The sequence below is a fragment of the Pelecanus crispus genome, chromosome 2, assembly GCF_030463565.1.
Source record: "Pelecanus crispus isolate bPelCri1 chromosome 2, bPelCri1.pri, whole genome shotgun sequence".
NCBI classification, from domain to species: Eukaryota; Metazoa; Chordata; class Aves; order Pelecaniformes; family Pelecanidae; genus Pelecanus; species Pelecanus crispus.
This window is the reverse complement of record NC_134644.1, coordinates 38,401,548-38,427,200: the sequence shown is the minus strand read 5'-3', so window position 1 is coordinate 38,427,200 and position 25,653 is coordinate 38,401,548. Positions and strand designations below refer to the sequence as shown.

General features: G+C 37.9%; 1 protein-coding gene across 1 annotated transcript in view; it reads left to right on the top strand.

The window, feature by feature from the left end:
- SKAP2 (src kinase associated phosphoprotein 2) overlaps positions 1-25,653 on the top strand; it is a 99,859-nt gene that overhangs the window by 59,760 nt on the left and 14,446 nt on the right. Inside the window, exons 5-8 of the mRNA XM_075705404.1 lie at positions 585-709; positions 1,618-1,681; positions 2,039-2,143; positions 23,204-23,272. Of these exons, the coding sequence (XP_075561519.1) occupies positions 585-709; positions 1,618-1,681; positions 2,039-2,143; positions 23,204-23,272 (363 nt within the window). The remainder of the gene's footprint in view (positions 1-584; positions 710-1,617; positions 1,682-2,038; positions 2,144-23,203; positions 23,273-25,653) is intronic.

The window sequence follows — 25,653 nt, the reverse complement described above, 5'->3', positions numbered from 1 at the left end:
TGTGTTGAGAGAAATGCTTTTGGAACACATGCCTGAATTTATAACAAAATTCATTCTTTATTTCTGCCATGTGGAAAGGAGGCACATCTGGAAGTGGGTGGGAGAATGTGAGGAGAAGCTTTTCCAATTGCTTAAAAAGGAGTTTGAAATTTATTTTTTTGAGTGAAGTGGTTAGTTTAGGAGGGAGCTCAGCAAGTTCTGAGCTAGAAAGGTTTTCCCATTGGTTTGCTGAACCTGAGAGACACACTGATTTATAGGAAGCATGTCTTGCAAGTTCCAGTTCTGGCTTTCCCTAGATACAAGTGGCATAACATGCACTTCTTACTAAATAAGACCACCATCTGCAGACATCCCCCTGTGGAATTCCTTAGGCATCCTACAGAAAAATGTACTATTGTGTACATCTTCCTTTAAAATGAATCTTTATCTCCAGAAGCATCACTTAATCATTTTGCTAAAAACCTCCCTGTTCTTTGTAGAATTCATGACATAGAAACCAAAATCTGAGTAAACGATAACCTGCTGAGCCACTTACATTCACTGTTGTAAATGAAGCTCTAACTTTTGTTTTTTATCTCCAACAGACAAACAACAGAAAGGTGAATTTGCCTTAGAGGGATACACCATCAGAATGAATAATAGTCTTCGGAAGGATGCAAAGAAAGATTGCTGTTTTGAAATCTCCGCTCCTGATAAGCGCATTTATCAGGTTGGACTTTTTTATGTTGACTTGAAATTAAATTGATAAAGCCGTTACAATTCCAGTTACTAAATTAACATTTCAGTAAAACAACTTTCACTGACATCTTGATGAAAAAAGGAAACCCTCGCTTGCTTATATTGTATATTAATATATTAGGGAAAAAAATCTGATTTAAAATATGTATGTATGTGTTCAAATATTATCTTTTTGGACAAGAGCAAGGAAATCTATCATCTTTATCTATTGGTCATTTCAATGTTAGCATTTTAATATCTATTGTATAGTATGTCTGTGTGATTTCTTGGATGAATTAAATAGTATTAAAAAAAAGTTAAAATATATATCAGTGTTAAATACATATTGTATTGGTCATGGCTTTGCAAGGAAAATCTACGTAAAGGCACATATCAGCTGTGCAATTCAGAGATCTATCAGCTAGACATCAATATGGAATGTAAGTTTAATAAGTTTTAAATATCTGAGATTGCAGTTGAAAGCCAGTTAATTAAGCTGTCAGGTAGTGTGTTGGAGTCTGACAAGAACATTTTTAAGAGAACTGTACCCAGCAGTCTAAAGAAATTCATGGGTGTCTTCTAATTGTCAAGGGCAAATTTTGTTCATCAGTTCTGGCTTTGACATTGATGAAGAGAAGCAGCTTTTTTCTGCACAGCTGCCAGCTGCTGATCAGAGTTTCAAATCCATCATCCTCTCCTTCAATTACGTAAATTTGTCAAAATTAGCTGTACATTATAAGAAGCATCCTTGCAAGAAAAGTACCAGAAGACGTGAAAAGAATTACTAATGGTTTATTGAGGAAGTGATGAGAATACTACAGTCCCTCTTTTTTATTGCTAATGAAATTGTAGTTGTGTTTTTGTCATTACTGCTAATAGTTATTAATAAACATTTAATAGTTTACAGCTGCCACTCCCAAAGAAGCAGAGGAATGGGTACAGCAAGTCAAATTTGTAATTCAAGGTAAGCCAGCCAGTAGAGCAGTAGCCTTTATTGCCAGTGCTGCTTAGTGATAGTAGTTCTGTCCATTAACATATCTGTCATGTTTGTATATCTAGTATTCCCACTTGCCCAACTTTTGAATAGCAAGTCCTAGTTCTCAATCATGTAGCTTTTACATGACTTTTCTGCTTTTGCAAGATTCTTGCTTTTTTCCAAGAATACTGTTTAGCTTGAAAGCTCTTCCTTGTGAACACTATAAGAAAATAAGCAGAATATACTGTAAGCACCAGAAGAGGAATTGTGTGTTCAATTTGCGTAAATTTCTGCTTATGCATTCTTTTCTAGTAAATGTTAACTTTTTAAACTGCTGTTACATAGATATGGAATCTAATACTATTCCTGAGGAGGAGGAACTGGAATATGACGATGTTGGACAAGTGAGCAGTGAACCAATAGATGATAGCATTTATGAAGAAGTTAAAGGTATTGTGGAGATTTTTTACTTTGTGACTTGTGATCATTTTGTATTCTCTACTTCCAGTTTGATAACTCTGAGTGGCTATAGTGAGTAAAGTAACCCGATGAATAAGATATTTTCAGATTTCAAGTTTTGCTATGACGTTGAAAAAAGAATGTGTCTTCAGCCAGGTCTGAGTGGGAACAGTTCAGTTATCTTTAGCAGGGGCATCAAAATAGTGCAGAATGTGTAAAAGTGGTCTCAGGGGACTTTTGGCTCATTAACATTCTCTGGTACACAATTTTTTTTAATTAAAAAATTGACTTGCCTTACAGCTTTTTCCACCAACTTGCCCATCATTTTTTTCTTTATTCATTTTGGCATTTGTATTAAGCAAAAGTTTGCTATCGCTCCGTATGATATCAGCTGCTGCCTAATACATGATATTATAATCCTGCAAGAAAGCAATGTGTTTCTTTGAAAGGGCTCTGGAGATGAACTGTAAATAAAGGCAACATGAGTATTGGCATTGTTTTCTTTCATATCTTCCAGCATGACTATGATTATACAGAAACTTTTTACTGTGGACTTTCTGTTGTGGTCAAATGATTATGCCTCTAGATGTCCAAGTGTTTCTATCAGATGGCCAAACTAAAGAAAAAGAGCTTGCCAAAAGCTCTTGGAGTTGATTGTAGACATTCAAGTATTAGGAGAAAGGTGGTCGTTCTTAATTGTATTTTAAGAAGCTATGAAAAAATGAATTTTTCAGTTACCATTAGTTGACAAATGGCATTTTAAAGTGATATGACAATTAATTATCACTTTGTATGAAATAATGTTCTGCATCCCTTTTGCACTGTTTGGGGCAGTGCAATTATCAGCAATAACTTGAGAGGAAAAATTAGTTGTGTCACGTGACGCTGACTAATGTTATGTATCTGTTAGGCTGAATATTCTGACTGTTGGAGAAAAGAACATTTTATAGTATGCCTTAGTTTTCATTTTAAGGTCATTTCAGTGAACCAAGGGAGCAGAAAACATGAGTGACTGGTGAAAATGATTGTCGTAAAATTGTAGCAGTGCTCAGTTCTTTAAGAGCTGGGGTTTTTTTGTTCCATTTCCTTGAATTTTACCTAGACTACTTCAGCACAGAATACATGTTCTGCTGAAATGAGGTGCAGTGTGTCATGCATGCTGAAAAACTCTTCTGCAGTGAATATAAAAACTACATTACAGGGTTTAATCTTATAGCTAGAGCATACAGTGAAACCTTATTGGATACAGTGAAACCTTATTGCAGTGCTTTTCGGATGATCAAGCTCTTACAGAAGGTGATCTTGTATGCTTGCCTATGCTTTTGTTAAAGAAGCTCTAGATGTATCTTGGGATAAATTACTCTTTTCTGAGCTTCACTTACCTTACCTCTTCATTTGAATCTCAAACTGTAAGTAGATCTGGAGCAGTGACACATACAATATTGGTAGAGGGCCAATAGTTAATGTATGCTTTGAGTTCTTTGCTTTGAGTTCTGTCTTCAGAGTATTGCTGCCCTGGTATGATTCTGCAAGAATTTAAGAGTATTTTCACTTATATCCCATTTTTATGTCATTTTTCCAGGAACTGAAGTCTCCTAATGTGGCTAATAAATCTGAAATGTAACATAACAGCTGTCACAAAGAAAGGATAGCTCTTCTGTTGTTCAAGAAACCTAGTTTCAGTTTTTAGTTAAAGGAGTTTCTTTCCTCATGATCTTGGAGCGGTGCTTCATTTTCATCTTATCAAATAGGGATTATCTTTCTTTATCTCATGCTTTCTCCATCTCATTTATTTGAATTGCAAACTTTTCAGGAAGGACCATCTTACCTTGTACAGTGGAGCTCTTAATTTTGGCTGTGATGTGATGACATAACTAAGTAAAAATAAAGCATAAGCTTGCAATAGATGTTAGGTGATTAAAGCATCTTTTTCTCTTCCATAAACGTGCTTTAATAGTCATTTACTTAAATGTAATTAAAAACTTACGGCTCTGATGCCTTAGAGCAGTCCTTCTCTTCTTTATCCATAGCATATTGAGGAGTATTAGATGAAGTGCTAGTTGACAAACCTCACAGGAGTAGGCCTTATTTGGTTCTTGTGTAGCTGTTCATCTAAACTTGATGGTAAAAGAGCATGCTCCAGTTTGGTCTCATCTGCCTTAATTAGGGCTGATTGGTTGCATTTAATTCCAGTTGGCTGTCCTTTCTGTTTTCCCAGGTAAGTGAATTGCTGTTTCTTCCTTTCATGGTCAAAGGGTGGAGCATCATTATCCCTGCTGTTACCTGACTTAATAATACAGAGCAAATAAGGAATTCTTGAACTCCTGTTAAGAGAACAGAAAGAAAGAATTATTTGTACAGCCCAAAAACTATGCTAAGCACTGGAATGCAGAAGACAAATATGCTAGATCCCTGTGAAGAGGGAGAAGAAATTAATCTTCACTTTGTTTTTATCCTCAAAGCATCTTGATGTTAGAAGCTTCTGATCCTCTCTTTCCATAGATCCACTAGCTTTATAAATATTGAATTTCAGGTACACAGCTCATTATACTTTGTCATTATTTATTTGACTATAATTTGCAATTTCTCGACTAAGTAAAATTTTGCATTTCTATGGTTCTTCAGTGTTTTTTATATCAGCATTTCAGCAGCAAATTAAGCCAGTTCATGATGCAGTCCATTTTGTAGTGTTGGGTTTGGTATTTGAATAAAGAGTGTTTGGATTAAAAAGAGGATATGGAAATTTTTGCACAGTTTTGAAAATTGGGAATTTTGGAGAACTGTTGCAGTAATCAGAACTGACTGATGCTGTATTCTTTAGCTATCACATTGCTTAGCTATTTTTCCTCTCCCCAGCTTGTGGCAGGAGACAGTGTAGATGAATTTTCCAGGCAGGTGCTGAATAGCTTCAAACCAGTATCCAGAATGGTAGCAGTCAATTAGCCTATTAAAAGCATAGATTTCAGTGGAATTCAATTTGTACTGTCTGCTGGCAGGAGGAATGGGTTGATAGTTGGACGGGGTACAAAGAGAGGTGGGAAAATTAATCTTTTGATCTGTTAAGTCACTTTATTCTTTAATAGCACATATAAATTTACATTTACCATAGAAGCATCATTTTCCTGATTCTCAGTATTAGTCAGTGTTTTACTGTAGTTGTTCAGGTAGAGTCAAAAACATAAGAACTGTCAAAGATTTCCCAACTTGTAAAACCTTCCTAGCATGATTCTTCAGGAAAAGAAAGCTTTATACCTACTTCAACAAACTAAGCTTTTGTCTTTTTGTTTTTTAATAAAAACATGGAGGAAAACTTGGTTAAGCAAAATTAAAAATATTGTCAATAAAGGCCCATTTTTGCTTAATTAGCTATTTATTTTCTGCCTTAGTATGCTCTATATAATTTCGCAGTCCACAGCTGGATATTACAAGCTGTAACATAAAATAACTTCTAAAACTGTAGCATTAAATAACTCTGTGTATGTGTAGAGCTACCTGGATGCATAGGGTTTCTAGTTTAGTGGTGTTTTAAACAATGGAGTTGTCCTTGTCAGAAGAGAGAACACTTGCCAGCTTTAAAGATGTTGTCATCTGTTACAGCCCTTGAAGACCAAATTTTTTATTAACTCAGGGTTTCAGTGACATGATTTTTAAGGTCTTTCAGTATTGTCTTCTGTGGTTTCACATCTGTATGGAGCACATACCCAAAACTGCAATGCTAACTACTGCCTGCCACCTTGATCCTTTCTACAACCTCAACTCAGTTTGTGTACTGTCTACAACACTCTTGCACAACAGGAGAAAAGAGATGTTAATCTAAGATAACATACTTATCTTAATTTTCAATCTTGTGTTGTCTTTTTTCTTCTGTTCTCTTTCTGCTCACAAACTTGCTTTATAGCAGTAGTTTCCACAACATATAGTATAGTTTCTATTAAAACGTTTCTAAAGATAAGGTTTGATTCTTACTAAGTGGTGGTGCTTAGTTGGTGCACGGAGATAAAAAGCTGCCCTCACAGAATAGTTAAGGTTGGAAATCCCGAAGCAATGTGATGTGACACGAGGCTGGCATTGCTGGCTTTGTGCTATCTCTTCTTAGACTGTCCACAACGCAGAGAGCTTTTGGGTGAGAGAGGGGTAAGGACAGTGAAATTCAGTGCTGTGGTGATCTCTAGCCAGGGGAACTGCTGTGGAGAACTAACCCAGCCAACACAACTTGCATCAGTTCTTAGTTTGCTGTAAGTTAAATTTTGGGATTGATTCAATCTCTCATTGGGCCAAGGATCATGGTCAAGCCCAGGTATATGGCCAATAGTTCTGCTTTGCAGCGTAGTTAGAAGCTTAGCTAGGGAAACTGTAACTAGGGCAAAGCTCAGGGAAAAGAAAGAAACGTCTTAAGTTTTATACAACAGGAAGTGTGCTACGCAAAGAAGCACTTTTTAATTTATTTACTTATTTTAAAGAAAGTCTTTCAAATAGTTTTAAAATTATATTGATGCTGTTTCAGAACTTACTACTGACATTCTGCATGAAGGTAGGGAATGGTCATCTATCCTGTCTCAGTCTCATGGTGGTCTCTTTAAGCAGTTTTATTGTCTTAATTTTTTCTAACAGTTAACCTCTGCACATAAGCAGCATAACTTAATACCATCCGCATCCTCTTTTGTTGCTGGATTGCTTGAGCTTTGAAGAAGCAAATTGTTTTTGTGATGTTGTACCCCTTTCATGAGCATGGAGGGGGAAAAAAAAGAACATGATCTCCAATTCACCTCTTCTTAGGAAGAAGGAAGTAATGATTATGTAGTGGAGTTTGAGTGTAAGTTTGATCTGTCACTTGTGAACACCGACTCATAGCAAATATTTGTGTTCTCAAAATGTGGTGTCAGATGTATTGACTTTTTGGCACTAGAAGTGAAGATTTCACAGCGCTGTGTTAATGAAAATGCCTTTTCAGAAGACCTTTGCTTATTTTAGAGTTTTCAATATATCACAGTCAGGGTCTGTGGGCCCAACATAGTGTTTGGTGTCAAGTAGTCCCAGTTGTGGATTACAGCTGTATAATTAATTCCTAAAACCAGTAAGCTAAAATGAAGAAACTGTTAATTGGTCATTGTAAACCGGAGCAGTAGGTTGAAGTCAGCAGAGACACAGGTGATTATGGAATCTGAGATGTTACTTGCGATCATTGCTGTTAAGTCAATATATTATATATCCTGGTATGTTGTCCAAATTGCTCCTAACATTTGTTGCTTGCCTCAAGTAGTTAGGGAATTCTTTACTTCTTCTCCACAGAAGTTGTATATAATGCTGATACACTATCGATTTTTTATTTTTATTTTTTCCACAGAAAGAATTCTACGTGCTTTTAATTAGTAAATGAACTGCTTTCAAAGTATAAAGTATAAATAGGGTCTGGAATATTTGAAGCTGAAAAGACCAGATGTAAGATCAGCATTTTTGAGGACAGTACTAAAGATGAGTTTCCAAAATAATTACTGAAAGTGTTTTCAATAATTTCCATTAAAACATCTTTCAGATTCAAGAATACAGCAAGGGACTTTTTTTCCTTTTAAAGTAGTGAGGATAGGTCAGTCTTCAAAACAATTTTTTCAAAGATTTGATCTCTGTGTTAATAATAATAGAAATTAATATTTTTCACTTGTTTAGCCATTGTGTTATTTTTATATATGGAGTATTTTTGCCCATATCTTGCTGTTAGGTGGAGTACCAGAATAAGGAGAAGAGGATGCTACAGGGCTTATTCGGTTTGCTGTAAATCAAAAGTAATTAAAATAATACAAGAGCAGTGAAAAGCAGATGTAAATTACCTTTTGGTGTCAAGGAATAGTAAAGATTTTCTTCTGTCCAGGATGTGTGGTTTTGTTGTCTTGATCACTGGGGTTTGGGGTCTACTAAATGTCTTTGATTATATGCCAGACATGGAAATCATTGAAAACCAGCCTCTTTCAGCTGTATATCGCTGAATCCCAACTGCTAGGATGAAATGGAGCTGTGTCAGAATTTTCTGTCACTCTGGGTTTTGAGGCAGTATGCTTATGGGATTTATATATACCTTGCAGTGTCCTTCAGCTAGTACTAAACGCTCATGAGACATGACTTATGAATCCAGACAAATTTTTGTATTTAAAGACATTGGATCCAGAAGGTGGTTAGGAACTTGATACCTGGACCTCAGCTTTTGTTTGCCACAAGAGCTTAGACTTTATCTTCAGTTAATGTAATCCTACATCTAAAGAGGGAACCTTTTCTTTCTATTGATGTTAGGTGTCAGTGATGGAAGAGGAAGTAAGACAATCTGGTGTAGCTGAAAAGAATGAGATATCCATTGAGTGGGAAGTGGCAAGTCTTTGGGAGGAAAAATAAGGTTCACAGGCTCTTCTCTGTTTCTTGTAAAGCGAATATAAAGTGGTGGTCTGTGAACAACAGGTGGCCCATAGCTGTCAGGAAGCCTACTGTCCATGATGCAGTTCAACCCCTGTCCCCCCCATCACACACACGTTCACAAACGTGCAAGTGAGCAGGCCAATAAAAATGGAATAATAACTGAGTATTCATATTTAGTCTGACTTGCATGTGAGGGGTATATTCACTGGTTGGACTTGGGGTGGAGTTGTCTACTGAGAAATACTCTTTAGAAAAGAGTATTCTTTATTTAGTAATATACTTCTGCTGCAGAAAATTTGGTCAGCTATGAAATTCAAAACAGTTAATTACAATTTCCTCAGCAAATGGAAAACGTGTGCCGTTACGTTTAGGCATGTATTCTTCTCTCTTTGAACTGCATGCAAGACTTCATAGTTTTCAGATATTTAACTTCATAGGTTTCAGAGTTTACAAGTGGAGAAAATAGAAGTGACCTTCCTGAAGTTGTGGTCAATTGTTACAGTAAATTAAGCGAGTTCATGTTGGAAAGCTGTGTTTATCAAAGTCTTGGGTTATCAAAAGGCTGAATTTTATTTCTGTATGCCAGAGTTAAAAAAAAACCAAACAAACAACCCAACACTAAGGCCCAATCAGACACCCCCCCCCCCCCCCCCAATAAATCAGGAATAGATTGTTAAATCTGCATTGTCTATTGGCATTTTGAAGCTTGTTTACTTAAAATTAGAAGGCATAACTTAATATCTAAAAAGGGAGCATTTTTAATCAGTCAGATTTATGTTTGAAGAACTCTTTCAAAAACTAATTAGCACACAACTCATTGAAAGGAATTTACTTATTGAAATAAGGTATTTTATTGCAAGTACTGATCAATCATTTTTATATAATTTTCTGTGCACCAGCACTGAACAACATTTGATGCTATTGATTTATAAAACCAATCTGATGTGAACAGTATGTGACAAGTTATTTGTTATTAAGAGAGAGAATCCTGTATCAGAAAAGCTTGTCATCCCGGTGAGAAAAAAAATCACATGAAGTAATTTTACTTGTATCATAGTTCTTTTCAGTGTTGACTCTGTTTCTGACAGCTGGTTTCATGTTAAATGTGAACAAAGCTTTGTTTATGCATGCATGTCTTCAATGGGTTATGGACCACTTTTTCTTTTAAAAGCAAAGTAGTTTTCTCTGGTAGCACTGTTTTATCTAATTAAGAAGCAGTGCGGTAAGTCTAATTCATAGCATTCAGAAGAAATGTCTTGGTATGTGAGGTAGTTTATTAACCATAAATTTGAGGAATTGCTGTAGTTTAGCAAGTTCAAAGCAAAATGTCAATTGTATTACGTATATTTATGAAAACAGAAATGTTGGGCTTGCTCTACTGCTTGGGTATAACTGTGATGAATACTATATAGATAGATCAAGGAACCTTTACTTTTTGAATTTGTGACGAATGACTGCATATCAGGCTATTAAAACCATTAGGCAGAGTTTTTTGAGAAACAAGAGCAACCAGAGGTTATATGGTGCCTCAGGCTATCGCTTCTCAACTTTTCTGGTTTCCACGAGGTAGCTATTAAAGAATCATAATTTATACAACTGGATTCTCAAATAAGATCCAGCAAGGTGGGCTTTAAAGGCTGACTTAATCATTCTGTTACTGTAGATACCAATCTCTTATTAGAATTTTTCAGCCTTAAGAAAGGCATCAGCATAAATCCTTCTGTATATGTCTTTTCCTCTCAGTGTGCTTTTTATCTACTACTCACTTTCCTTCCCACTCTTCTCAAAATGAAGAAATTAGCCAAACAAAATACTACTAATTAACCAGAGCTTCATGAATTTTGCTGGCTGTATGCATGTATACCTGATTTGCTTGTGTGTTACAGTGCACTGTTTGCAATGGATGTCACGTTCAGTTTACACATACACAAGGAAGGCAACACAGGAAAAGGCTGCCTGTTTTCTTGTCTTGGCTGCTGCTCCCTGGGCAGCAGGAGTCTCTGAAAGAAGCAGGTTGGTTGCTCCCGGGAAAGGAAAATGGTCAGCAGGGTACAGCTCCCAGACCACACAGTGGACCAGGCAGAGAGGGCAGGATGCAGGAGTCTGCTGTGCCCTAGAGTAGGGAGAGGGATACTCCAGGGAGGTGCAGGGTGCAGGTACACAGATAAGCGTCAGCAGCGAAGGGAAGAATGTTTTCTTAAGAAGCCAGAAGAGACTGAGAAAAGTTTTTGGCAAGTCAGTGAGATTTGGATTGGACAGCAAGGTAGAAGGAAAATTTTCTCATCCAGAAAGGGGATGGTTGGCACAGGGGATATTTTGTTTCAGTCCTTTTTTTGAAGTCAACTTTTTCCTAGCAGATCTTGATTTCCTCCACCTAAAAACTCTGAGTTTGTGTTCTAATGAAAACTAGTTTATGATCTTGGGAACTTTCAGTATCCTTAAGGAAGAGGTTCCAGTACTTCCACCTTTGGTTTGCGGAAGGGTTTTGTCTTAGCAGGCTGTGACAATTATTTTGTCCTTGAATCTTGAAGGCAACAGTGAGTAAAACTGTGAATTAAAGGAAGGAATCTCATTTTCAAAACAAAGCACTGTCTACAGAAAAACTTGTGGATCCTAGCATGAAGGTTGTCCTTCCATTGTCCCAAAATATACTAACTGAATCTATACTTGCTTCCATACCTGTCTCACATTTATTTCCTTAAGAAGTGGGGCATCTCCGTTACTAAATGTTGAACAGTAGTTTCAGATAATTCAATAAACAAAAGTTCAACATGGATATGATTTTGTCATAATTTCCATACAGGTCATAAGACCCGATTTCCAGTTAAACTGCCTAGCTGAGGCCTACAAATGGTGGCTCTTGCAGTGCAACGGGGACTGTCTTGTGTTTCTGTCATGAGAGCTGGATAATCCAAAGCACCGGCTGCAAGGGAATTCAAGTGATCTGAGACTCTGGGGGCCCTTGGTTTTTCTGCATGCCAATCCCACTGTAACATGGTGAGCTGCCTGGGGGGGCAGTTGTCACCTCCTGCTTATGAACTGTTTCCAGATCCCTGTTGTGCTACCTAATCTCTCCGAGGTGTGTCGTGGTATGTGGCGTGTAGGGCTAGTAAGATCTGATATCCAGAGTTGCTGGTCCCACTCTGGACCTAATGTATAAGAATGGGGGAATGGGACAGTATTTGTAGAAATGAACGTGGAAATGTTACGCAAAATGTGGTATGTGTAAACAGTCTGTGTTGCATTTATAACTTTCTGCTTATTTCTGATTTAACCTGATTTTTGTTTACTAGTGAATCATAACAAGAATATTTTTACAATTACTTTATATCACAATTTAAGCTGGAGAAAGGATTTAGCGTAGTTGACATAATTTGATTTGATGGCATGGGCCATAAACAGTGAAAAGAGGCAGTGGTGTGGGTTTGTTACTGTTCATGAAAATACTCAAAGAGTGAAAGCAGCTGAATTTTTTTTTTTTTGTCAATGTGTGGTTAATGATCAACACAGAGAATGCAAAAATGTCTTGGTAGAACATTTTTAAAGGAGTTATAAGAGAAGCATCTGGGAGCCAGACTTTTCTTGTGGAAACATGCCAACAACTGTATTGTGTTTCCTTTCACTAAAGTGAGCTATGCTGAAATGCCTTGTCTTCTGTCCCTTTTTTTGAGTAAGTTCATTTCTGGAATCGGACTATAGATTTGAATACTTTAACCCTGTAGATTATTAAAGGATATTGTGTGGCTTAAACAAGGTGCTTTCTTTATGAATTCTATGTACGTAAATGTTATGTCAAGTCACATTTGTCACAATTAGGGATATGTAGTTTTCAGAAATGGCTTTTAAATTTAAATCTTGCTGCTGATCAACGAGTATGGGAAACTTTACTTGACATTTACAGACTTCTTTCCTGTGTATCATATAAATTTAAGCCTGAGAAATATAACCCCTGTACATGGTTGTCAAATAACACTGTAGTACAGTTATACAGTGTAGATTAGTTAATTGAATATTTGATTGCTAGATGTATTTACGTAGAGAACTATTTATATTTTCTATGTAGATTTTAATAGCCACCATATTTATTTTAGCAAAACATTTTAATAATAAGGTTTATAAAATGTCATGTTGAACACTTAAACTATTTACATAACTAAGAGCTATTACGGGTTGAGAGAACAAACAAATTTATTTTAGTTACAGTGAATTCACATAAATCTTTATTATGTTTATATATAAGAATGTACTTATATGCATGCCACATGTATTTAGGCAAGCAATCTCTAGTGCAGATTCCTGTGAACCTACAACACAACCACAGAATCAACTTCAAAATAATTGTTTACTTTGTCCCTTTGAGCTACTAATTTGCATTCTGTCCAATAACTGCAACTACTTTTTTGGGAGGGTGAGGGGGGACAGAGGAGGGAGCATTTTTTGTTCATCAGCTAAATAATTAGACGAGCGTGTAGAAACATTAAACCCCAGAAGCTTTCCTTTACACTGTTGAGGCCTGTTAAGAGCAGTATCTTAAAATATTTTATTCCTTCTTTAAATGTTTAAGTATGGATTTAGGTAAGATGCCTATTGCCTCTATTATGTGTGTCAAATTTGAGGCTTTAGGAACATTTTTAGAAGTGGAGCCAAAATTATGCTTTTGTTGGAAGCTAACATGAAACTACCTTCGGAGATGCTTCTGTTCAGGTGTGGAAGCTGTTATCTAATCTCTTGATCAAAAAAATAGAGGTAATATTTAAAAAAGTGCCTAATCAAATTTAAGGAATTTGTAAGGAGCTGGATTCTGAAGTCACTTATGAAATTTTCACCTTGTTTGATGGCCCATCAAGTAATTTTTTGTTTTCTGAGTTTAATATGTTCTGACCAATTCATCCAACATACAGGATTAGACAATTCTAAGACACTTGATTTCTGAAAACAAATACCTGAAATAGTGACTTTAATTGTAAATGCAAAGTGTCTGTGAATATAAAACCGGGAAAAGAATGAATGAATTTCTGGAAGTGGATCTCTCTGTAATTTCTTTTATTCTTCATTATAATTATCGTGTGCATATCCACAATTGAACTTGCTTGTGATGACCTTTATCTTTTCTCTTGAGAAGAATTACTATTATCAGGTCTTTCTTCACGAGGAAATAAAAAGGTCAGTGCAAAATCCATCCCTTATTTCTATGCAGTGCACATTGCACTTTGGCATATTTGTATTGAATTTTATTAATAATAATTAGATCATTTTGTCAAAGGAATTTTAGTATTTCAAAATTAGACATTCTAAATGGCCTTTCCTGGTATGTACTCCTGCTTTTCCTGCCTTTTTCTACCTGCTCTCCTCCCAGGCTTGCTATTGGTGTAACTAAAATTTTACATACTTCTATTCCTCCTAATCATGTCAGACTAGCTAATTTTTTTCCTCCTTTAACCCTAAATTGACAAACTCTTAATTCTTTTGCGTCTATGTTTGTCTAAGCAAAAAAAGAGAATGTAAGGTTGTTGCTTTTTTTTTATTGGAGATTTTAAATTATTTGTTGTTTGGAAGACTAGTGCTAGGAACTGTACAACTAAGTTTATTCAGCTGTCACTCAAAACATGACTGAAGATTGCTTATTTGCAAGGAGAGCTCTAAGCAGGCACTCCAAGCAGGAAGCTGAGTTCATGAAATCTTAATGTATTCATAACTAAAACCAGGAATTGCCTGTACCTCTGTGGATTGTTCAGTTGTCCTAATGAATATATTATGTTCTGTCATTCAGGTGACTGAGCAGGTTTTTCCTCCCATTGTGATACTTTGCTCTTAAAGCCTGAAGGGCCTTGTGAAGCCCTGGGAACAGCAACTTTCATACTGAAAACCTCTGTGTCTGGTAAATGAACAAAATCTGTGAGGTCTGAAGAGGACAGAGTCTTTATACGAGTTGGTTGTGACTACAGAATGTGGCAAGGGCAGGGAAGCAAGGGTACTGGGACACTTGGTACTGAGGAAAGGAAAGAAAAAGAAAGAGGAAAGGTGCTAACATATATTCGGGTCTCAACAAGTAGGGAGGGTAAGGAAAGCATGCTCCTACATTCCCTGGAAACTTGGTAAAATTATGCGCAGTAGAGTGAGAAGATCTGCTTTGCAACAACTGTGGACGACCTTGCCAACAATGCTCAATTTTCTGTCGTGTGTGAGAGTAACAGTTTTTCCTCCAAAGACAGAGATGTATTCTTCAATCACTTAGTCTTCATACTTGCTGCCCTAAAACATTATAAAAAATACTTTCCGCTAGAAAAATATTTTGTTGCTTGTTTTTTCCAGTAAACTAGTGAGAAGTCATATAGTATCTTCCTGCTTTTAAAAACATGTTTTTTTAATCCATTGCCCTAGTACAGTTCATGTGGATGGGTATGTGTGCAATAATACAGGAGAAATGCAGTGTCTTTTTCACAGATGTATTTAGAAAGAGATTTTTTTCTCAAACAGTTCTCCAAACTTACTCATTTCTCTCTACTACTTCACTCTGTTATTATTCTTCATAGCAATAGTTACATGATCCAAACAACATTCTTCTGCACAAGACTAGAGAGTTGCAGCCTTAAAGTGTGTTTTGTATTTGTCCCTAGTGGGATTGAGATTCTTTTGGTTTACTTCAGTCTTTAGTTTAGCAAATGCTGTAACTCCAAAATGCTTTTGTTAGGAAGGGAATGTTGTATCTGATTTTTGGTTTTGATTAAGCCAAACCATAACATGTGCTTAGATTCACTGGGTGGTGTCACAGGAAGGTTGTTTTAAGGTTGGTTTTTTTTTTCTCCAGAAAATGGCTAAGTGACATTCCAGGATTCCAATATCACTTCCTCTCCTTCTCACCTCCTTTTCCTGCAGCAAAGATCCTGAGTTAATTTATAACAAAATCTACTAATCTTTTCTGTGAGGATGATCAGGTCACTTCTCCAAGGTCTCTTCAATAGGAGGCAGTGCTTCGCTTTTAACCCAGCACAGGTTTATGAAAGGCAGGTCCTGCTTGACCAACCTGATCTCCTTTTATGACCTGGTGACCTACCTGGTAGATGATGGAAAGGCTGTGGATGTAATTTACCTGGACTTTAGCAAAGCTTTTGACACCGTCTCCCATAATATTCTCCTTGGGAAGCTGGCAGCTCATGGCTTGGACGGGCGTAGTCTTCTCTGGGTAAAAAACTGGTTGGGTGGCCAAGCCCAGAGAGTTGTGGTAAGTGGAGTTAAGTCCAGTTGGCGGCCGGTCACGAGCAGTATTCCCCAGGGCTCTGTTTTGGGGCCAGCCTTGTTTAATATCTTTATCAATGATCTGGATGAGGGCATTGAGTGCACCCTCAGTAAGTTTGCAGATGACACCAAGTTGGGCGGGAGTGTCGATCTGCTGGAGGGTAGGATGGCCCTGCAGAGGGACCTGGACAGGCTGGACCGATGGGCCGAGGCGAACTGTATGAGGTTTAACAAGGCGAAGTGCCAGGTCCTGCACTTCGGTCGCAGCAACCCCATGCAACGCTACAGGCTTGGGGAAGAGTGGATGGAAAGTTGCCTGGCGGAAAAGGACATGGGGGTGTTGGTAGACAGGTGGTTGAACATGAGCCAGCAGTGTGCCCAGGCAGCCAAGGCGGCCAACAGCATCCTGGCTTGTATCAGGAATAGTGTGGCCAGCAGGAGCAGGGAGGTGATTGTTCCCCTGTACTCGGCACTGGTGAGGCCGCACCTGGAATACTGTGTCCAGTTTTGGGCCCCTCAATACAAGAAAGACATTGAGGTGCTGGAGCGTGTTCAGAGAAGGGCAATAAAGCTGGTGAAGGGTCTAGAGCACAGGTCTTATGAGGAGCGGCTGAGGGAACTGGGGTTGTTTAGCCTGGAGAAGAGGAGGCTGAGGGGAGACCTTATTGCTCCCTGCAACTACCTGAAAGGAGGTTGTAGTGAGGTGGGTGTTGGTCTCTTCTCCCATGTGGTTAGCGATAGGACGAGAGGAAATGGGCTCAAGCTGCGCCAGGGGAGGTTTAGGCTGGAAATTAGGAGAAATTTCTTCACGGAAAGGGTAGTCAAGCATTGGAACAGGCTGCCCAGAGAGGTGGTGGAGTCACCATCCCTGGAAGTGTTCAAAAAACAGGTAGATGTGGCACTTCAGGACATGGTTTAGTCTAGTCTACCCTTGATTGGTTTAGTGTGGATTTGGTAGTGTAGGTTAATGGTTGGACTGGATGATCTTAAAGGTCTTTTCCAACCTAAATGATTCTATGACTGGTTTGGTTATTCAGACTGCTTACACGATTGGGAGTAATGGTGGTGCACAGTAGCACCTTTTCAAGATATGAGGACTGCAACTGAGGGGAAAAAAAAGTGCAGGATTTCTCAAGGAATTCAGGAAACCTCACATCTGGAGACTTGACAAGATCTGGACAAAACTGAGTCACTTGAACTAATCCTGTTGTATAAAGTCATTAGCTTCAGCTGTCTCATACGTGAACTATTAAAATGCACAGATCCTTATAAACTGCTGCTGAATAGCTTAGTATGGAGTACCAAAAGAAGCCAAATGCTGTTTCCTAGAAACTTGATCTAACTTTCAGAGTTAGAACAGGGTGTTAGACTAAGCAATTTCCACTGGTCCCTTCTATCCCAAAGTATTTCATGATTCTAGCTTTTTCACTTTATACAGCCAATGCTATTTATCTGAGGCCATTGGGAGGTCAGTTGTCAATAGTAATAACAGACTTCTGTTACTGTCCACCGGTCGGACAGAATGGTGCATGTACTCAACCTTACTTACTCTAGAATTGAAATAATAGTTGTTTTCAAAGAGCTGATTAAAACTTGCACAAAAAGTGCTAGTTGGAGGTCCCATCCAGTTTAGCTGGTAGTATATTTGAATGAAACCTTTTGCCTCCGTCTTGGAATCAAACTTGGATCACATGTGTTGGAAGGAATTGGGGCTAGGAGTTGGCATGGGTGGGCCTCAACTAAAACTAAAGCATCTTAGTGTGCATAATATTTTTCATTAAAATGTATTTTTATGTTGTTCATAACCTGGAGATCTCTTTCTGTATCCTGTTGGAATACAATATTGTATTGTCTGTTTCCCATCATATTTCTGAGCACAGTGGTGACCATTTATTCAGATGCAACTTCTGCTTCTGCTCATATTTTGATGTCAACTCATCTGCAATCCCAGTGTTTAGCCTGTGTCTGGGTGACCTGTTTCTGCCTCCATCTCCTCTGCTTGTGTTGTGGAAATCGGTTTTTTTTATTTAAGCTTGTCATACAGGAATATAACTTTGCTGTTTGAGCCATTGGGTGGTAACTAGCTGACCCACAGAAGTAGGAATACAATAAGAATTGTCCTTTCTTGTGTCTTGGTAAGAAATTCTTACGTTTGTAATATCTTCTCTAAATAGCAACCAGCTTGTTTCCCACTTCTGCCACTGTCCTGGAAGCATTTTCATCCCCAAACTGTGCACCCTGGTACAGTCAGATGGAGCTGTAATAAAATCATAGTTTGTGTCCTCCTCTCTGCAACCCCACAGATCTCACACCATGGCTAGAGAATAGCACCTTCAGCAGCCTTTTCCAGGCTGTTTCATTTTTTTACAGAGTGCACCAGAGTGCTACTGGGAATGCAGGGTGAAATGTTGGGAAGCTGCATGTAAATTTTCCAGTAATCTGTCATGTCCAGGAGAAACTGGGGGCAAGGGACAGCTCTGTGGGAATATTGGAGGATTATCAAAGCTAGAGTTTTGCTGCTTGGATTCGGAGACCTTTACCTACAGGATGGGTGGATCTGGGGTCTAAAAGAAGACACCAAAAAGGAAAATCCCTGCCATTATAAATACACACACCAAGGCAAATAAGTCTAGGATCAAGCAACACATGGAGGATTTCTGGGATGTCAAGCTGCTTAAGCTAAAACCCTGTAAGAGTTTGGGTGAAGTGTATAGGCATGTACAGGTGTGTATATAGTGAGTATACTGCAGAGAACCGCTTCCCCAAGGCTGGGGAGCACTGTCCTCGGGTAAGGCAGCTTGCTGCCTCTGAGTAAAACAGGGTGTTAATTCTTATTCCTTTGACCCCAGACGCTCTCTAGCCCTCACTACTAACGCTAGTAGAAGGTGTCAGTTTGGCCAAATCATAAAAATGATTGTTCTTAAATTTTGCGTGTTTATTGCTCCTTCTTTGGAATTCTTAAATGTTTCTCTAAATAAATAATCTTGTTTATAAAAAAGCCAGTTCTCACTAATTTTTGAAAACATTACATAGCTGGATTGATTTATGTTCCTTATTAGAGTAATAACCCATCTGTTATGGGGTTAGGTCAATTCATAAAATTATAAATCTGGGAGAGAAAAGGTCTTGACTCTTTCCCACGGTTAGCATTTATTCATGTTTGAAAGTTCTTGTTTACATTTGTGCAGAGTCGTCATTTGGTAGCAAAAAAGCAGTGTGGAGGAGTAATACTCTTGGTGTTAACCATGCCGTTGTATCTTTTACTTTTTCTTGCACAAAGCAGTATAGATCCATGATGTTCAGTGTCAGCAGAGTTCTTCATGTACACACCTTTTTGTTTGCATGTGCCTGTCATCCCTGCTGAGCACAATAGTAAAGACAGTGATTTTTTTTTTTTAATTCATTATTTAATAATACAAGTATTTTTGTGGGGGTCTGTCTTAGAAGACCTATTTGTATGCTTATAACCTTCTGACACCACAGTGAGATTTCAAATATATATTAATGTGCATTACAAGATTGCTTGTATCATTATGAAATTGATGAAAAATTAGTTCACTGCAGTAGTTTTTATCTGAACTGATCAAAATATCTTCCAATAATTTTTTTAACAATATGTGATTGGAATAACAACTTCACATGTTGTAGAGTTCCATGCTGCAGCCGAGAGGCATGTAAATACAAGCTGCTTATTTGCAAGAAGCTTCCAGATTTGCAATATGATTGCTATGGAAACCACACAATGAAAACCTTATAACCATCTGTGTGGTTTGGTAGATTTTGCTGCATAGCTGAGCTGTTGTTGTTTACTGTTATTGAAGTGTTGAATAGAATATATTAATCCCACAAATTGGGATTATCCAAGGTATAAACTAGTATTGTGCAATGACAATGTGTAAGAGACTAGAAGACAGTAGAATACCAATTAATAATGGCATTAAAGTAGAGTCTAATGTAAAAAGATGGTTCAGTAATGTGTTAGTAGAGGAAACTGCTAAGTTTATGCATATTTATCATGGAGATACCACATTCCGTTGAAGGAATGCACTCTTCAAGCCAAACTTATCCATTTTATACTCAAGTAGTCTTTAACATTTTTTTTTCCCCCTCCCCCTTTAAGAAAAAGAAATTGGAAGAAAAAAAATCAATGGATTCATGTAAAAAAAACTCAGCTAGTGTTCATTGTTCACTTTTAAAATTGAGCGGATGGTAGAATAATCTATGATTGGGTGATTATTCTGTTTTTTCTTCACACTGCAAATTAAGTAAGTAAATTATTTTCAACAGCTTTCATGGACTAACCAAAAAAACCCTTAATAAATATGGTTAGTTCCTTGTTGCATTGTTACCACAAGAATTTTGTAGGTTGTTTGCCGTTAGAGTCTCTGAGTACCAGCGGAGTACGGAACATAACCTGTATCTCAAGGGTTCTTTGGATCTACAGCTCTGGAAGAGTTCACTGGTTTGATTAGTGTTGATTAGACTCATTTTGACATAGTGAGAAGGTGGAGAAGAATATTTTCTCTCTGCAGTGGTAGTGATGGTGTGAAGAAGAGATACGGAGGAAACATTGTACCTGATTATTTTAAAGGTCTGCATGACTCCTCTTACACAGTATCTTAATAATACAGAAGGACTTCTACTGTATTTTTTATTTTAATTTTCCATCTTTTGACTCTATTTCATGTTGCAGTACAAACTTTAGTATGTCACATCTGACTACAGCCATAATTCCTGCGGTAATTGAGGTTGCTGTGTTTAAAGGACATCTCCTGCACATAGTTACTGCTTCAGGATATAATACCAGAAAACACTAGTACGAAGCATAGGTTCTTTTTTTACCACCCTAAGCCAAGCCTATTACATCTGCTCCACTGTGAGCATGATTGCATTAGCAAGTCATGTGGACCATTTGCAACAGATTCATAAAGCACAAGTTTGTGCCAAGGACCTCAAGTTCGTGCTGTGCATGTTTCAGAAGAGGTTTCCTATGGAGTCACTTTAGTCTGGTTCCATGGACTGAATGACTGCTAGCAGCTGGACTATGCTCAGTGTGCTTCTGGAGTGCCTCTTCCAGTCCAACTGCACCTGAAAGTTTGTCCTCTCTGCGACAACTCTGTAGTGTAAAGCAAAGTGGGATAAGCAGAGATGGTTGGGATCCAAACCAGTATGCTAATATGGAAAGCCTTTGTTTGAATTTGGGACCTTTTCAGTATTCAAAGAGCCTTGGTTCAGACATTTTCTCATCTTCAGATATGGGTCTGGTGAACTCTTGTTTCTAGGAAATATGTTTTTCAGGAAGGGGAATGCATATGTTCTAAATTTTTCCATGAAACCACAATGCAATCTACATGTATTCAACTGTACCCTGTGAAAAAATCTCTTCAAACCTCCTCTACTATTTTACTTCAGTTGAAATACCCTCTACTAAAGTCAGTCCTCAGTTTGAGCTAGTCTGATGACCATGACGGTAATAGAGTTAAAATCCACAGTACATTCAATGCATCTATTGATGTAGGTCCAAACATTCCGTAACATTCATTTAATCAATGTATAATACTCTGTGTGTTGGATGAAACTGGGTTGTTCTGGGAAAAGGGAGCAATCCTAGAAAATGTGACTGACAATGGGATAACGCTACCTGTGAGTGGTGTAGTAGTGGTAGGGAAGCCACAGAATGACAGTGCCTCCTAGTGCTCTGGACAGCATATAGGAATGTATTTTTACCATTTATGTTCCAGTTGTGAGTGCTTAAAATAAACAAATGAGTGTACTTGGAAATGTGCAATGAGTATTATGCCAAGTGGGGGAATACATTTGAATGCAGTAAACAGTTTGGAGTGTTTTGTGTTGTACCGCAGCTTCAGATTTTCCCTGTTCTATTGTTTTTTTCCTTGGCTCAAATAATAGTTCATATTCATCTCAACCAGATTTTCAGCTAGTCAAGAGTCAGGCAGCAAAAAAACTCTTGCTGGTTTAGTAGGGCAGAAGTTCAAAGCTCTTTGTAGAGTGAATCTCATGATGTAATTGTAATATTTGTAGGACTGCGTATATAGGTTAGCAGCAATTATGCATATTCATTTCAACAGGTCTACTCTTGCGCTTTAAACATCTGCTTTAATGTTTGCAGGAACAGTCTTGTGGATAGATTAAATTTTTACAAGGCTAAAAATCCTTTGAACTGTTGATATAAAATTCACTCTGTCACAGTAGATAGGCAATTACATAAAAGTTGCACAATAAGGAACATTTTAAAAGCTGTGAGTTCTGTATCTGTTGCCTGTCATTAATAAAATATCAAAAATTAGTTGCTGAAATGTGTGCCTTAAAAAAAAGCACGAATAGATGTATAAGATGCAATAAGTAGCAAAGCCAAATAGTTTAAATGTATTAAAAGTCCAATTCTTGTTTGAGAAGTGGGTTTATTGATAGACTATTTCCTCATTCAGTACAGCAGCTTTGTCAGTTTTGATATACTCTAAAAGCCAAGGTAAATCTGTTTCTTTAGGTTCATAAGGAAGTAGAATACAGCTAAAACCCCTCATAGGATGTTCCCTTTTTTGCCTCATCAACAGAATTGTTGACTGTGAAATACGAGGAGCAACTCTTATGGCCCTGTCCTGAGTGGAGTGTGGATTTACTTAGGTGAGGCTGTGGGCATGAGAGAGTTCCCTGTCTGTGCTGGACAAGGAGTATGGAGCACATCTTTTGAAACTGCCTGTGGGGATTTTGGAGTTTTCCAAGCCTGCTAGCCAGAAAACACGCTTCAGAGCTGATCACTGCCACGGTTTCTCTTTTCTTGTCTCCTAAACTTGCACTAAGTTATTTGATACAGTCTGGCTTGCTTAAAACCATGGTCAGGCACAGTAGGCAGGAGCACTGAATGCATAGCATCTGTAGTGGCTGTGTTCCCATCATGCAGGTGTCCAGCTAGTGTGCCTGTCTGACAGGGCTGAAAGTAAGATGTCCTCTGCCTTCTACACATACTTCTCTTAAGAACTTCTGAGTTCTTGCATGGGCTGGGGATATTTTTTTCAGTCCTTGGTTTCCTTTTCTTTATCCTGGCAAGAAATGTATGTAGCAGAATAGGACCCTCATTCTGATTGTCTCGGAATGACTGAAAAACAGCAGAACTGCAGCTCTATATTACTGCATTCAGAGCAGAGTGAAAAGGGAAACAGATGTTCACAGTTGAGATTTTGAAAGAAAGCTCTTGGAGTGTTTGGATGGGTGGGGGAAACCACAGAAATAACAACGTTCCAACTTCTGTACAAATGCAAAATAGTAAACAGGGCTTATGATCTGGAAATGTAGAGTGTGGCATTCAGACTGAATGGGGCTGTAATGTGGGCTGTAATTCCTGTCAGCTGAGGGTGTCCCTCAGAGTTTCATTTGCAGTTATGTGTTTTGCAGAAGAACGTGTGGCTTCAAAACCTGAAGTGCCAAGAAAACTGAGCCAGGAGAATGTTACCACTGTTTCAGGTAATTAAAATCTTTCCTCTTTATTTTGTGTATGCACTTTCTTTGTACCTTTACTTGCTTGTCTCTTCCCTTTGCTGTTTTAAAATAATGTTTTTATAGCTCTGTAAAGCTGTCTTTTTCACCTGGGTATTTGATGGCAGCAAAACTGCTTAGCACCACTTAGGATGCATGAAAACCACTTGAGAAGGATTTATAAAGTAAGCCAATTTATACAAGGTATTCCTTCCTGAATTACTTTGTAATGACTCAATTAGCTTTCGTTTCTGCACAAAGGAGATTTAGTTGCATAAATTAGCTTATCATCATTGAGGAAGTGTCACTGCTAAAGGACAGTTTATAGATACAACATGCAGTTGCTGTCAAACCTATAAGAATGTAATATAGACATCTGTGTATACTTTGTGCTTGAGCAGAACAGACTTCTGCCATTCAGAGACTAACAGGGGACAACAAGTTGCCCAAGGGACTGGCAATGTAGACGTCTCTGAAAAGGTCAACTTGACACAGGCTCTGACAATCGACCCAAAGCTCTGTCTTCTTTGATAAAAATCAGATAAACTTAAGACCACTAATTGATCTGCAGCCTGTTTAAATGTTGGCCATGCATATCTTCATTGCATATGATTACCACAGAAAGCAAATGAATTGGGTAAGAAATGCCAGAGTCCAGTGACAGCAGCATAAAAATTGGAAAAGGACACAAATGCCCAGAAAGGCTGTGAAGGATATTCTCTCAGCTTTAGCTTGGCAAACTGCCCTTGTGCTAATTATCTCTGGGACTGGAAAAATAACTGCATACACCATGTAAAGTCACATGGCCAGACAACTTTTCTTGACAGAAAGGTATTTCCAGTTATGCTTAAAAACAAGATATATATGTGCTTCAAGGGCACAGACCTTTAGATAAACTATTGGTGATTTGACACAGTAAGTACAGAAGACTTGCTTCTTATCAGACCTTACACCTTTTTGAGATCTGCTGCATTGTATCTGTGACCTGCACTGACATGCAATCTGGCTCTCCTTCCCCCATCGTACATAATACACATAATTCTTTCAGGGCTGTCAAGGAAAGGGTGGGCAAGAAGAGTTCCTTTAGGAAGTAGCTTTGCAGTGCTCTTCCTGTTGCAACATGTGGAGAGGAAACAGAGGCCTGATTTCCTGACCCATACAGGAAAGCAGGAACAGGTTGCTGTGAGGAGTTTTGGGTGGCTTTTCTTGGAAAGGAAACAAGAGCCAAGTCATCAGATGCTGTTAGCATTGTGCTCTGCTAAAAACATGTGTAAAACAACATGACTCATTACAGCCTTAATATTTAATACTCATTTAGACATTACCATAATTATAAGAGTGTGTTGTCATAATGGAGCGTGGGGTCAATCCAATTATAAAGTTGCCAACAGCGGGGGGTTTTTTTTCACTAATGTATCTTCTTGAAGTTCTAAATGGTCATACTTTTAAGAAATCAAAACCTTAGCACCTTGATTTCTGAAAAGTTTCAACTGCTACGAGAACAGCCTTATCAGTCTTACTGATATTTGTGTGATGTCCTTGAAAATACCATAACAGTTCTCCCAGATATCAGATTCATTTCAAGCAATAATTTTCTGATCCTATCTGATCTTACTTAGTTAACTATTTAACACTGGAAATTTGTTTGACTTTTAGGGCTGAGTTGACACGAGTATTTCTGATAGGCATCACATCATAAATATCTAACCAGACTCAAGAATACTTCATGATTTTCCACACAAACAGCACATACATTCTTAAATTTCATTTATTGCATAGCTTTGCTAAACCTGAATTTCACAGAAAATATTCTGCAAATTGTCTGTGAGCTCAGCAAAAAACCTTTTTTGTTCCCTACTTGTTTCTTGCCCTAACTTATTTCTACTTCAATTAATGTGCAGACTTGAGTTCTTTTTATTCCTTCAGCCTTGATGCTGACTGCTGCTGCTGGATAGCATTAATTGCTAGTGACCTAATTATTTAAAAATACCAAAGCATTGAAGAGTTTCAGTTATATAATATGGCTTGCTGGGTCTTTTTTGCTACGGCTATCTGCCCATTATCATTCCCACCACCACTATTTCAGTAAGTGCCACATTCTGTCCTGTGCCAGTGTAAATACCTTGATTTTAGAGTAACAAAGGAACAGTAGAAGGGAAGCGAGAAAGATTATACTGAACAGATTGGGCTAGATTAGAGGTTGAGTCCAAATAAATACACTACAATTATTTTGCCCTTATTTCATAATTTTTCTGGCATGTGGGAAAAGGGCAAGTAAGTAAGTAACAGGCATTCTTTGCAGTTTAGGACATCATCAGAACAAACAAATAACTGTGTTCTTTAACAGGATATGTTTTATCTGGGCATTG